Source organism: Corvus brachyrhynchos, unplaced genomic scaffold, assembly GCF_000691975.1.
Source record: "Corvus brachyrhynchos isolate BGI_N302 unplaced genomic scaffold, ASM69197v1 scaffold62, whole genome shotgun sequence".
In the NCBI taxonomy this organism is placed as follows: Eukaryota; Metazoa; Chordata; class Aves; order Passeriformes; family Corvidae; genus Corvus; species Corvus brachyrhynchos.
The window spans coordinates 4,617,620-4,631,952 of record NW_008236629.1 but is presented as its reverse complement, the minus strand read 5'-3'; the positions used below and the strand labels follow the sequence as shown (position 1 = coordinate 4,631,952).

Sequence of the window (14,333 nt, the reverse complement as noted above, 5' to 3'; positions counted from 1 at the left end):
GAGGAAGGTCTGGTGCTAGGGCCTTTTGCTAGGCGGAGGGTGGGCTGCCCTGTCTATGTCTGTGGCAGCTGCCTCATGCACAGCTTCTGTTCAGTTCCTATTGAGTTGCACTCATGCCTTTGTGCCTTTGTTTTCTCTGTCCTTGCTGTTTGTAACAGGTACTCCGAGTACAGCACCCCCTACACCAGAGTTGCCAACCACTTCCACATCACCAGAGACTCCCAGCCCCCCCTCCACCACCAGCCCTCTGAGCACGACAACTGTTACTGGATCACCAACAACCATCTCAACTCATGGAAGTATGTTCTCAGCATTAGTGATTCCCACCAAATTCCTCTGCATCTAACTACAGAAGCAACAAATAATTCTCTGGCTCTGCTGTCATCATCCCCTACATCAGAATTGACAACCACTCCCACTCCAACACCCACTGAAATTCCCATCATCACTGGCAGCACCACGATGCCACCCAGCACCACCACCAGCATCAGCACCGCAAAGACAACAACGACTGTTACTGGCTCATCAACAACCTCCTCAACTACTTCAAGCACATCCACACCCATATCGGAATATACGACGACCCTATCAACTCCAGGTACTTCTGCCTTGTGTGATCTTGTATCCCCTTGCTTTGGGAGTAATGAAGATCTGTTAGCACCTCCATTTGTGCCTCAGTGTGGAATTGGGGTTGGGTATAACTTCTGTGCATCCCATGAAATGTCCTTTGCCCAAAGCTGGCGCTTGAGCTGGCTGTTTCAAAAGTGATGAGAATTCAGGGGTCCTGGTGAGAAGCTCTAGGCTTCTGTTACTCAACAAGGGTCCAAAAAGGTATTTCATGCTAGTACTCCTGCTGGACTTAGAGAGAGATGCTAAATTGATGGGAAATCTTGTGTTCTTGTTGGACCTTGTCTTTCATCTGGCAGGAATGTAGTCACTGGACTTAAGATGTGCAATTGCAGTGGGTATTATTCTTGTGGCACTGTAATTTCAGGTGCTTTCTGGGAAAAATATTACAGACTTTCTTTACCACTTTCTTCTCCTTTTCCATGTCAGTGCTAGTGGATGCCAGTGTTGATAGATGTAGGAAGCAAGGATTCCTGTGACAGGCTTTTGGGAATCATTTCACTCTGCAGAATGTCACTTCCTGTGAAGTGTGGTCTTTGGCTGATGATATGCACTAGTCCTCTGGGAAGCCCCTCAGAGGGCTGACATTGAATCAGTGGACTCTTATGATAATGAGGAAGGAACATATTCCTGTCTGTGCTTCACTCTCGAAACATACATTTCCCTCTCAGCTCTTACCACAGGATTTAGTGAGGTGTTCAGGTATTGAGGCAGAGACAGAAAGCCCTAGCCAGATCCAAAACATTATTCCACCTCATCTCTTGCTTGGTCTCCCTGACTTTGTGAGAAGCACTTTCCAGAATCAACCCCAGTCTCTTCATAAGGAAAGGAGGGACATGACCATCTCTGTGCATGGATGTCAAGGGTTCTGCTTTCTGAGTCCAGAAAGGAAGGGCTACTGATACAGATCTTTCATGTGCTAAGGGTGGGCTGACCTGTCTATGTCTGGCAGCTGCCTCATGTGCAGCTTCTGTTCAGTTCCTATTGAGTTGCACTCATGCCTTTGTGCCTTTGTCTGTTTTCTCTGTCCCTGCTCTTTCTAACAGGCACACCGAGCACAGCACCCCCTACACCAGAACTGACAACCACTCCCTCATCACCAGAGACTCCCATCATCACTGGCAGCACCACGGTACCCCCCAGCACCACCACCAGCATCAGCACCCCGAGCACGACGACTGTTACTGGATCACCAACACCCGTGTCAACTACTCCAAGCACATCCACACCCACACCAACATACACCACCACCCTACCAACTCCAGGTACTTCTACATTTTGTGCTCTCACATGTTCCCTCACTACTGGAGTAATCAAGGTCCATAAGCACCTCCTTTTTTGCCTCTGTATGAGATCAGGGATGGGTATAATTCCTGGGTATTCCAGGAAATGGCCTGTTCCAAACCTGGTGTTTTGGGCTGGATGTTTCATAAGAAACAAGAAGAACAGGGGTCATGGGGAGAAGGTCTTGGCTTCCCTGATTCAACAGGACTACAAGGACTCATTTCATGCTGGTGCCCAGCTTAGAAGGATGCTGAACTGATGAGAAATGTTGCTTTTACTGCTTTTGGACCTCATCCTTCTGCTGGCCAGAATGGAAACACTGGAGCCATGGAGTTCAGTTGGAGTGGGGCCTGGTCTAGTGGCAGTGGCATATCAGGCTCTATTTAGACACAGCTGTGGCAAGTTTTTTCCCTTTCTCCTTCTTTGTCCTGTCAGTGCTAACAGTAGTCAGTTGTAATAGATGTTGGAAGGAAGGATTCCCCTGCCAGGCTTTTGGGAACAATTTCTCTCTGCAGACTGCCCCTTGCTGTGAACTGTGGTCTTTGATGAGATTCACTAGTGCCCAGGGAAGTCATTCATCAGGCCTTCATTGAACCACAGGGACATCACATGACAATCAGGCAGGAATATATTCACAGAATCAGTTAGGTTGGGAAAGATCTCTGAGATCATCCAGTCCAACCTTTGCCTGAACACCACTGTGTCAACTAGACCATGGCACTAAGTGCCACATCCAGTTTTGTCTTAAAAGCCACCAGGCACTGTGGCTCTGCCCTCTCTAGACAGTCCATTGCAGTGTCTAATAATTTGTTCTGTGGAGAAATGCCCCCTAATGTCCAACTTCCAATGGCACAGCTTGAGACTATGTCCACTTGTCCTGTCCTGTTTGTGCTCTCATTCCTGGGCATGCTTCCTTCCCTTACCAGAATTTTGCATCTCAGCTCATACCCCAGGATTTACTCAGGGCTTCTAGGTAATGAGGCAGAGATAAAAAGCCCCAGCCAGATGAAAAGCATTACTCCTCCTCATCTCTTCCCTACTGGTAGGTCTCTCTGATTTGGTGAGAGGCATCTTCCAGCACCATCCCTAGTATTTTCACTAGGCAAGGAGGGCCATGACTGTCTCAGTGCACGGATTTCAAAGAGTCTCCTTTCTGGGCCCAGAAAGGAAAGGCTGGTGCTATGGACCTTTGTTATGCTAAGGGTGGGCTGACCTGTCTATGTCTGGCAGCTGCCTCATGCACAGCTTCTGTCAAGTTCCTATTGAGTTGCACTCACACCTTTGTGCCTTTGTCTGTTTTCTCTGTCCCTGCTCTTTCCAACAGGCACACCGAGCACAGCACCCCCTACACAAGAATTGACAACCACTTCCACATCACCGGAGACTCCCACCACAACCACCACCACCACCACCAGCCCTACGAGCACAACGACCACTGTTACTGGATCACCAACACCCACCCCAACTCCTGGAGGTATGTTCCCAAAAGCAATAATTCTCACCAAAACCCCTGTGCCCCCAAGTACAGAATCGGCAAAAAATTCTCTGATTCTGTTGTCATTTGTGGCCTTGCTGTGGGAGTAGTGAAGGCCCATGAACACCTCCATATGTGTCTCTGTATGGGATCAACGATGGGTGTAACTTCTGGTCATCCCAGGAAAAGTCCTGTGGCCCAAACCAGTCTTCAGGCTGGCTGTTTAGAAGGAACAAAGATTTAGAGGTCCCTGAGAGAAGGCCTTGTCTTTCTTGACTCAACAGTGCTTCAAGGGGGTATTTTGAGCTGATTCCCAGCTTAGACAGATGCTGAAGTGATGGGAATGTTGCTTTTGCAGCTGTTGGAACATGTCCTTCAGCTGGGCAGAATGTAGTCACTGGACCCATGGAGTGCAATTGGAGTGGGACTTGGTCTTGTGGCAGTGGCATATCAGGCTCTGTTTGGGTTCAGCTGTGTAGACTTTCCTCCCTTTCTCCTCCTCCTATGCCCTCTCAGTGTTAGTCAGCTGTTAGACATGTAAGAAGGAAGGATTCTTCTGCCAGCCTTTTTGGGAACACTTTCACTCTGCAGACTGCCCTTTGCTGTGAACTTTTGGTCTTTGGCTGACACTTCACCTAGTGAGATCCGCTAGTGCCCAGGGAAGCCCTGCATGAGGATGACATTGAAACAAAGGGGAATCACATGCCAATCAGGCAGGATCATAGTCATGTGCATGCTTCTTCCCTGATCACAGCTTCCCATCTCAGCTCTTACCCCAGGATTTAGCAAGGTGTTCAGGTGATGAGGCAGAGATAGAAAGCCCCAACCAGACTGAAAGCATTATTTCTCCTCATCTCTTACCTATTGGTAGATCTCTCTGGTTTGGTGAGAAGCATTTTCCAGCACCATCCCCAGTCTTTTTGCTTGGAGAGGAGGGCCATGACCGTCTCTGTGCATGGATGTCAAAGATTCTGCTTTCTGAGGCCAGAAAGGAAGGCTGGTGGTAGGGACCTTTGCTGTGCTGAGGGTGGGCTGACCTGTCTATGTCTGTGGCAGCTGCCTCATGCACAGCTTCTGTTCAGTTCCTGTTGAGTCCCACTCATGCCTTTGTGCCTTTGTTTTCTCTGTCCCTGCTGTTTCTAACAGCCCCACCTACTAAGACTCCAAACACAGCATCCCCTACATCAGAATTGACAACCACTCCCACTCCAACACCCACTGAAATTCCCATCATCACTGGCAGCACCACGATGCCACCCAGCACCACCACCAGCATCAGCACCGCAAAGACAACAACGACTGTTACTGGCTCATCAACAACCTCCTCAACTACTTCAAGCACATCCACACCCATATCGGAATATACGACGACCCTATCAACTCCAGGTACTTCTGCCTTGTGTGATCTTGTATCCCCTTGCTTTGGGAGTAATGAAGATCTGTTAGCACCTCCATTTGTGCCTCAGTGTGGAATTGGGGTTGGGTATAACTTCTGTGCATCCCATGAAATGTCCTTTGCCCAAAGCTGGCGCTTGAGCTGGCTGTTTCAAAAGTGATGAGAATTCAGGGGTCCTGGTGAGAAGCTCTAGGCTTCTGTTACTCAACAAGGGTCCAAAAAGGTATTTCATGCTAGTACTCCTGCTGGACTTAGAGAGAGATGCTAAATTGATGGGAAATCTTGTGTTCTTGTTGGACCTTGTCTTTCATCTGGCAGGAATGTAGTCACTGGACTTAAGATGTGCAATTGCAGTGGGTATTATTCTTGTGGCACTGTAATTTCAGGTGCTTTCTGGGAAAAATATTACAGACTTTCTTTACCACTTTCTTCTCCTTTTCCATGTCAGTGCTAGTGGATGCCAGTGTTGATAGATGTAGGAAGCAAGGATTCCTGTGACAGGCTTTTGGGAATCATTTCACTCTGCAGAATGTCACTTCCTGTGAAGTGTGGTCTTTGGCTGATGATATGCACTAGTCCTCTGGGAAGCCCCTCAGAGGGCTGACATTGAATCAGTGGACTCTTATGATAATGAGGAAGGAACATATTCCTGTCTGTGCTTCACTCTCGAAACATACATTTCCCTCTCAGCTCTTACCACAGGATTTAGTGAGGTGTTCAGGTATTGAGGCAGAGACAGAAAGCCCTAGCCAGATCCAAAACATTATTCCACCTCATCTCTTGCTTGGTCTCCCTGACTTTGTGAGAAGCACTTTCCAGAATCAACCCCAGTCTCTTCATAAGGAAAGGAGGGACATGACCATCTCTGTGCATGGATGTCAAGGGTTCTGCTTTCTGAGTCCAGAAAGGAAGGGCTACTGATACAGATCTTTCATGTGCTAAGGGTGGGCTGACCTGTCTATGTCTGGCAGCTGCCTCATGCCCAGCTTCTGTTCAGTTCCTATTGAGTTGCACTCATGCCTTTGTGCCTTTGTCTGTTTTCTCTGTCCCTGCTCTTTCCAACAGGCACACCGAGCACAGCACCCCCTACACAAGAATTGACAACCACTTCCACATCACCGGAGACTCCCACCACAACCACCACCACCACCACCAGCCCTACGAGCACAACGACCACTGTTACTGGATCACCAACACCCACCCCAACTCCTGGAGGTATGTTCCCAAAAGCAATAATTCTCACCAAAACCCCTGTGCCCCCAAGTACAGAATCGACAAACAATTCTCTGATTCTGTTGTCATTTGTGGCCTTGCTGTGGGAGTAGTGAAGGCCCATGAACACCTCCATATGTGTCTCTGTATGGGATCAAGGATGGGTGTAACTTCTGGTCATCCCAGGAAAAGTCCTGTGGCCCAAACCAGTCTTCAGGCTGGCTGTTTAGAAGGAACAAAGATTTAGAGGTCCCTGAGAGAAGGCCTTGTCTTTCTTGACTCAACAGTGCTTCAAGGGGGTATTTTGAGCTGATTCCCAGCTTAGACAGATGCTGAAGTGATGGGAATGTTGCTTTTGCTGCTATTGGACAGTGTCCTTCAGCTGGGCAGAATGTAGTCACTGGACCCATGGAGTGCAGTTGGAGTGGGGCTAAAGTTTGTGGCAGTAGCATTTCAGGCTCTGTTTGGGCACAGCTGTGCAAATTTTCTTGCCTTCCTGTCCTGTTTTGTCTCTGTGGCCATTGCTGCTACTTATCAGGGGTTTGGGCTGTAGGACGCTTCCAAGGCTTTCGCTGGCAGAGTTTGGGGAAAAGTTTCAGAATGCAGATTGTCCCTTTCCACGGACACAGGCTCTGGGGCAGCTGGATTCTACCAGTGTTCCCATTGGCGCTTGTCTCCATCTATCTGTGTGCTGCTGGGAAGCAGCTGAGGCTTTGTCAGCAGCGTGCGTCCTGTGCCTGCTTCCCCTGTGGTTGGGTGCCATCCCAGTGGTTGAGTTCTCCGTGAGATAGTGAGGTGGTGTGCATGGCCCAGGAAGCTGAGAGTGGCAGGAGTCTCTGCTTAGTTGGTCTCTGCCTCCTGTGTGGGTTTTATGTGGGTGGTTTTTTGCACACGAGAGTCCATGCAAAGCAGTGTGACCCATCTGTGGGGGGCACATATGTAACTCATCAGTGCCTGCGTCCCAATTTGGGCCTGGAGTGGTTTGTAGGGCCAAGAAGGGGAGGCCTGGCCACACCACTGAGCTTTCTTGTGGCCAGTGTTGGCTGAGTGCAGTAGCAGTGTCTGAGGGGCACCGTTGGGTGCAGGGGGTGCCCAGAGCCCCACCTGTGTATGAGCTGGTGCCTTGGATTGTCATCTCTGACCTGTCTGTTTCTAATTGTCCATCTTGTTGTCACCTCCCAGAATGTGAGTGCATCTGGACAGACTGGATCGATGTGAGTTACCCAGATAGTTCTGACAGGAACAGTGGTGACTACGAAACCTTTGAGAACATTTTGAAGAACGACCCCTCCTGGGTCTGTGCGAAAGCTGAGAATATTTCATGCCGAGCAGAGAAATTCCCTAACACTTCCATTGCAGATTTAGGGCAGAAAGTGGAATGTAATGTTAACGTAGGGCTCATCTGTAACAATAAAGATCAGCAGATAGGAGGTATAATACCGATGCCAGTCTGCCTCAACTACGAGATCAGTATCTGCTGCACCCCCAACACACCAGAGTGTCTTCCAACTCCAAGCACCACGAGCACCTCAACTTCCACACCTTCATCCACAACGAGCGCTGTGTCCTCTACAACAATATCAACAACTGCTCCAACGCCAACAGCAGAGGAGACTCCCAGCAGTACCACCCCCACCACCACCACCACCCCGCTGCCCTTTTTTCCACCACCCCGATGCCCCCCAGCACCACCACCCCTACCAGCAGCACCCCACAGACAACAACAACTGTTCCTGTCTCAACAACACCCATTTCAACTACTTCAAGCACATCCACGCCCACGCCAACATACACCACCACCCTACCAACTCCAGGTACTCCTCTTATCTGTGCTCTCATGTGTTTCCTTGCTGTGGGGTATTGAAAGTCTGTGAGCACCTCCATTTGTGCCTCTGTATGCGATCTGAGATTGGACTAATTGCTGTATGTCCCCTGAAATGGCCTTTGCCCAAAGGTCACCCTTGGGCTGGTTGTTTCAAAAGGAGCAAGGATACAGGGGTCTATGTCCTCCTCTCCTATCAAGATATTGATCCTCTTGGTACTGTACATACATCCTTCCCTGACCACAGATTGCCATCTCAGCTCTCACTCCATGAGTTAGCAAGGTGTTTGGGTAATGAGGCAGAGATGGAAAGTCCCTGGTAGATGGAAAGCATTACTCCTCCTCATCTCTTCCCTATAGGTAGGTCTCCCTGATTTTGTGAGAAGCACCTTCCAGCACCATCCCCAGTGTCTTCACCAGGCAAGGAGGGCCATGACCCTGTGTGTGGATGGATTTCAAGGATTCTGCTTTCTGAGGCCAGAAAGGAAGGGCTGGTGCTAGGGACCTTTGCTGTGCTGAGGGTGGGCTGACCTGTCTATGTCTGTGGCAGCTGCCTCATGCACAGCTTCTGTTCAGTTCCTATTGAGTCCCACTCATGCCTTTGTCTGTTTTCTCTGTCCCTGCTCTTTCTAACAGCCCCACCTACACCAAGCACACCAAAATCGCCAACCACTCCCTGGTCACCAGAGACTCCCACCACCACCATCATCCTTATGAGCACAACAACAACTGTTACTGGATCACCAACACCCACCTCAACTACTTCAAGCACATTCTCACCAACACCAACATACACCACCACCCTACCAACTCCAGGTACTTTTATTTTTTGTGCTCTCCTATGTTCCCTTCCTGTGGTTGTAATGAAGGTCTGTGAGCACTGCCATTTGAGGCTCTCCGGGATTGAGGATGGGGTCGATAACTACTGGGCATTCCAGGAAATGTCTTGTGCCCAAAGCTGGCCTTTTGGTCTGGCTGTTTCAAAAGGAACAAGAATTCTGAGGTCATGAGGAGATGGTCTTGGCTTCCCTGATTGAACAGTCTCCAAGGAGGCTTTTCATCCTAGTGCCCAGCTTAGACAGATGCTGAACTGGTGGGAAATCTTGCTTTGCTACTGTTGGACCTCATCCTTTAGCTGGACAGAATGTAGTCACTGGACTCAGGATGTGCACTTGGAGTGGGTCTTATGTTAGTGACATTAGAATTTTCGGCACTCTTTGGGAACAGCTTTACAGACGTTCTTCCCTTTCTCTCCTACTCCTTTGCCCTGTCTATGCTAATGGTTTTCAGAGATTATAGATACAGGGAGGAAGGAAGGATTCCCCTGCCAGGCTTTTGGGAGAAGTTTCACTCTGCTTACTACATCTTGCTGTGAATTGTGGCCTTTGAGTGACCAGATCCACTTGTATGCTGGGATGTCCTTTATCAGGGTGACATTGGGAAAACCACATGTCAATCAGACAGAAAGATATTCCTGTACATGTTTCATTACTGGACCACATATTCTGCTTGCAGCTCTTACTCCAGGATTTAGTGAGGTGTTCTAGGTAATGAGGCAGAGATAAAAAGCCCCAGCCAGATTGAAAGCATTGCTCCTCCTCATTCCTTACCTATTGATAGGTCTCTCTGATTTGTTGAGAAGCACCTTCCAGCACCATGCCTAATCTCTTCACTAGGAAAGGAGGGCCATGACTGTCTCAGTGCACGGGTTTCAAAGAGTCTCCTTTCTGGGCCCAGAAAGGAAAGGCTGGTGCTATGGACCTTTGTTATGCTAAGGGTGGGCTGACCTGTCTATGTCTGGCAGCTGCCTCATGCACAGCTTCTGTCAAGTTCCTATTGAGCTGCACTCACACCATTGTGCCTTTGTCTGTTTTCTCTGTCCCTGCTCTTTCGAACACCAACACCCACCCCAACTCCTGGAGGTATGTTCCCAAAAGCAATAATTCTCACCAAAACCCCTGTGCCCCCAAGTACAGAATGGACAAAAAATTCTCTGATTCTGTTGTCATTTGTGGCCTTGCTGTGGGAGTAGTGAAGGCCCATGAACACCTCCATATGTGTCTCTGTATGGGATCAAGGATGGGTGTAACTTCTGGTCACCCCAGGAAAAGTCCTGTGGCCAAATCTGGCCCTTGGGCTGACTATTTCATAAGGAACAAGGATTTAGAGGTTCCTGGGAGAAGGTCTTGTCTTTCTTGACTCAACAGTTCTTCAAGGAGGTATTTCAAGCTGGTTCCCAGCTTAGACAGATGCTGAAGTGATGGGAATGTTGCTTTTGCAGCTGTTGGAACATGTCCTTCAGCTGGGCAGAATGTAGTCACTGGACCCATGGAGTGCAATTGGAGTGGGACTTGGTCTTGTGGCAGTGGCATATCAGGCTCTGTTTGGGTTCAGCTGTGTAGACTTTCCTCCCTTTCTCCTCCTCCTATGCCCTCTCAGTGTTAGTCAGCTGTTAGACATGTAAGAAGGAAGGATTCTTCTGCCAGCCTTTTTGGGAACACTTTCACTCTGCAGACTGCCCTTTGCTGTGAACTTTTGGTCTTTGGCTGACACTTCACCTAGTGAGATCCGCTAGTGCCCAGGGAAGCCCTGCATGAGGATGACATTGAAACAAAGGGGAATCACATGCCAATCAGGCAGGATCATAGTCATGTGCATGCTTCTTCCCTGATCACAGCTTCCCATCTCAGCTCTTACCCCAGGATTTAGCAAGGTGTTCAGGTGATGAGGCAGAGATAGAAAGCCCCAACCAGACTGAAAGCATTATTTCTCCTCATCTCTTACCTGTTGGTAGGTCTCTCTGATTTGTCGAGAAGCACCTTCCAGCACCATCCCTTTGCTCAGAGGGAAGGACTGTGATCCTGTATGTGCATGGATTTCAAATATTTTGCTTCCCCTGGCCAGAAAGGAAGGTGTGGTGCTGTGCTAAGGGTGGGCTGACCTGTCTATGTCTGTGGCAGCTGCCTCATGCACAGCTTCTGTCAAGTTCCTATTGAGTTGCACTCATGCCTTTGTGCCTTTGTCTGTTTTCTCTGTCCCTGCTCTTTCTAACAGGCACTCCTCCATCCACACCAAGCACACCAAAATTGACAACCACTCCCTGGTCACCGGAGACTCGCACCAGCACCACCAGCCCTATGAGCACAACGATCGTTATTGGATCACCAACACCCACGTCAACTACTTCAAGCACATCCTCACCAACACCAACATACACCACCACCCTACCAACTCCAGGTAAATCTCTGGCCTGTGCTGTTGTTTGTTCCCTTCCTGTGGTTGCCCTGAAGCTACATGAGCACCTCAAATTGTGCCTCTCACTGGGATTGGGGACAGGTGTAATTGCAGGGCAACTGTGGAACAGCCTTTGCTTAAAACTTGCCTTTCATCTGGCTCTTTAAGAAGGAGCAAGGTTTTGTGGTTCTGGGGAAAAGGTCTTGGCTTCCCTGACACAATAGGCTACAAGGAGAAATTTTGTGCTGTTTCCTAGCTTAAGCAGATATGGAACTGTTGGAAAGTCTTGCCTTTTTTGCTTCTGGACCTCGTCCTTCAGCTGGCCAGAATGTAGTCATTGGAGGCATGATCTGTAATTGTAGCATTGCTTTGGTGTTTTTGGCACTGGCATTTTAGGCACTGTTTGGACATGGCTGTGTAGACATTCTTCCCTCTCTCCTGTTTCTTTGCCCCATCAGTGCTAAAACTTTTCAGTGGTTATAGATGTAGGAAGAAGGATTCCTCTGCCAGGGTTTTGGGAGGAGTTTCATTCTGCATACTACGTCTTGCTGTGAATTGTGGCCTTTGGGTGACCAGATCCACTATTATGCTGGGATATCATTTATTAGGGTGACATTGGGAAAACCACATACTCCTGTGCATGCTTCCTTCCCTGGTCACAGCTTCCCATCTCAGCTCTTACCCCAGGATTTAGTGAAGTGTTCTAGGTAATGAGGCAGAGATAAAAAGCCCCAGCCAGATTGAAAGCATTGCTCCTCCTCATTCCTTACCTATTGATAGGTCTCTCTGATTTGTTGAGAAGCACCTTCCAGCACCATCCCCAGTCTCTTTGCTAGGAGAGAAGGGTCATGATAGTTTCTGTGCATGGATTTCAAATATTCTGCTTCCCCGGGTCAGAAAGGTGCTATGGACCTTTGTTGTGCTAAGGGTGGGCTGACCTGTCTATGTCTGTGGCAGCTGCCTCATGTGCAGCTTCTGTCCAGTTCCTATTGGGTCACACTCATGCCTTTGTGCATTTGTCTGTTTTCTCTGTCCCTGCTCTTTCCAACAGGCACACCTCCATCCACACTGAGCACACCAAAATCGACAACCACTCCCTCGCCACCGGAGACTCGCACCACCACCACCAGCCCTACGAGCACAACGACCACTGTTACTGGATCACCAACAACCACCTCAACTCATGGAAGTATGTTCCCAAAAGCAGTAATTCTCACCAAAACCCCTGTGCCCCCAAGTACAGAATCGGCAAAAAATTCTCTGATTCTGTTGTCATTTGTGGCCTTGCTGTGGGAGTAGTGAAGGCCCATGAACACCTCCATATGTGTCTCTGTATGGGATCAAGGATGGGTGTAACTTCTGGTCATCCCAGGAAAAGTCCTGTGGCCCAAACCAGTCTTCAGGCTGGCTGTTTAGAAGGAACAAAGATTTAGAGGTCCCTGAGAGAAGGCCTTGTCTTTCTTGACTCAACAGTGCTTCAAGGGGGTATTTTGAGCTGATTCCCAGCTTAGACAGATGCTGAAGTGATGGGAATGTTGCTTTTGCTGCTATTGGACAGTGTCCTTCAGCTGGGCAGAATGTAGTCACTGGACCCATGGAGTGCAGTTGGAGTGGGGCTAAAGTTTGTGGCAGTAGCATTTCAGGCTCTGTTTGGGCACAGCTGTGCAAATTTTCTTGCCTTCCTGTCCTGTTTTGTCTCTGTGGCCATTGCTGCTACTTATCAGGGGTTTGGGCTGTAGGACGCTTCCAAGGCTTTCGCTGGCAGAGTTTGGGGAAAAGTTTCAGAATGCAGATTGTCCCTTTCCACGGACACAGGCTCTGGGGCAGCTGGATTCTACCAGTGTTCCCATTGGCGCTTGTCTCCATCTATCTGTGTGCTGCTGGGAAGCAGCTGAGGCTTTGTCAGCAGCGTGCGTCCTGTGCCTGCTTCCCCTGTGGTTGGGTGCCATCCCAGTGGTTGAGTTCTCCGTGAGATAGTGAGGTGGTGTGCATGGCCCAGGAAGCTGAGAGTGGCAGGAGTCTCTGCTTAGTTGGTCTCTGCCTCCTGTGTGGGTTTTATGTGGGTGGTTTTTTGCACACGAGAGTCCATGCAAAGCAGTGTGACCCATCTGTGGGGGGCACATATGTAACTCATCAGTGCCTGCGTCCCAATTTGGAGGGGGGGGCTGCCCTATCTATGTCTGTGGCAGCTGCCTCATGTGCAGCTTCTGTCCAGTTCCTATTGGGTCACACTCATGCCTTTGTGCATTTGTCTGTTTTCTCTGTCCCTGCTCTTTCTAACAGGCACTCCTCCATCCACACCAAGCACACCAAAATCGACAACCACTCCCTGGTCACCGGAGACTCGCACCAGCACCACCAGCCCTATGAGCACAACGATCATTGTTATTGGATCACCAACACCCACGTCAACTACTTCAAGCACATCCTCACCAACACCAACATACACCACCACCCTACCAACTCCAGGTAAATCTCTGGCCTGTGCTGTTGTTTGTTCCCTTCCTGTGGTTGCCCTGAAGCTACATGAGCACCTCAAATTGTGCCTCTCACTGGGATTGGGGACAGGTGTAATTGCAGGGCAACTGTGGAACAGCCTTTGCTTAAAACTTGCCTTTCATCTGGCTCTTTAAGAAGGAGCAAGGTTTTGTGGTTCTGGGGAAAAGGTCTTGGCTTCCCTGACACAATAGGCTACAAGGAGAAATTTTGTGCTGTTTCCTAGCTTAAGCAGATATGGAACTGTTGGAAAGTCTTGCCTTTTTTGCTTCTGGACCTCGTCCTTCAGCTGGCCAGAATGTAGTCATTGGAGGCATGATCTGTAATTGTAGCATTGCTTTGGTGTTTTTGGCACTGGCATTTTAGGCACTGTTTGGACATGGCTGTGTAGACATTCTTCCCTCTCTCCTGTTTCTTTGCCCCATCAGTGCTAAAACTTTTCAGTGGTTATAGATGTAGGAAGAAGGATTCCTCTGCCAGGGTTTTGGGAGGAGTTTCATTCTGCATACTACGTCTTGCTGTGAATTGTGGCCTTTGGGTGACCAGATCCACTATTATGCTGGGATATCATTTATTAGGGTGACATTGGGAAAACCACATACTCCTGTGCATGCTTCCTTCCCTGGTCACAGCTTCCCATCTCAGCTCTTACCCCAGGATTTAGTGAAGTGTTCTAGGTAATGAGGCAGAGATAAAAAGCCCCAGCCAGATTGAAAGCATTGCTCCTCCTCATTCCTTACCTATTGATAGGTCTCTCTGATTTGTTGAGAAGCACCTTCCAGCACCAT

The 14,333-nt window shown here is 49.0% G+C and overlaps 2 protein-coding genes across 4 annotated transcripts in view; both read left to right on the top strand.

Moving 5' to 3' along the window:
* The first annotated feature begins 398 nt into the window (after positions 1-398).
* LOC108444798 (mucin-2-like) lies at positions 399-8,625 on the top strand. 3 transcript variants are annotated; one of them, XM_017726646.1, is made up of 7 exons: positions 399-598; positions 1,674-1,892; positions 3,236-3,385; positions 4,532-4,771; positions 5,847-5,996; positions 7,176-7,807; positions 8,452-8,625. In XM_017726646.1, exons 1-7 carry the CDS (start codon positions 463-465, stop codon positions 8,530-8,532), a joined length of 1,608 nt encoding a protein of 535 aa, XP_017582135.1. In that variant the 5' UTR covers positions 399-462; the 3' UTR covers positions 8,533-8,625. The 3 variants fall into 3 exon arrangements, with proteins under 3 accessions (XP_017582135.1, XP_017582136.1, XP_017582137.1); XM_017726647.1 differs by lacking the exon at positions 1,674-1,892; XM_017726648.1 differs by lacking the exon at positions 4,532-4,771.
* A 1,269-nt stretch (positions 8,626-9,894) lies between these two features.
* The window catches only part of LOC108444778 (histidine-rich glycoprotein-like), a 6,393-nt gene continuing 1,954 nt past the window's right edge, over positions 9,895-14,333 (top strand). Inside the window, exons 1-4 of the mRNA XM_017726576.1 lie at positions 9,895-9,998; positions 10,870-11,052; positions 12,101-12,238; positions 13,333-13,518. Coding sequence (XP_017582065.1) covers positions 9,895-9,998; positions 10,870-11,052; positions 12,101-12,238; positions 13,333-13,518 — 611 coding nt within the window. The remainder of the gene's footprint in view (positions 9,999-10,869; positions 11,053-12,100; positions 12,239-13,332; positions 13,519-14,333) is intronic.

Coding starts and splice junctions, on each gene's coding strand:
- LOC108444798 (XM_017726646.1), top strand. CDS start 463: ATGCCACCCAGCACCACCACCAGCATCAGCACCGCAAAGACAACAACG. Junction 599..1,673: donor GACGACCCTATCAACTCCAG/GTACTTCTGCCT, acceptor TCTTTCTAACAG/GCACACCGAGCACAGCACCC. Junction 1,893..3,235: donor CACCACCCTACCAACTCCAG/GTACTTCTACAT, acceptor TCTTTCCAACAG/GCACACCGAGCACAGCACCC.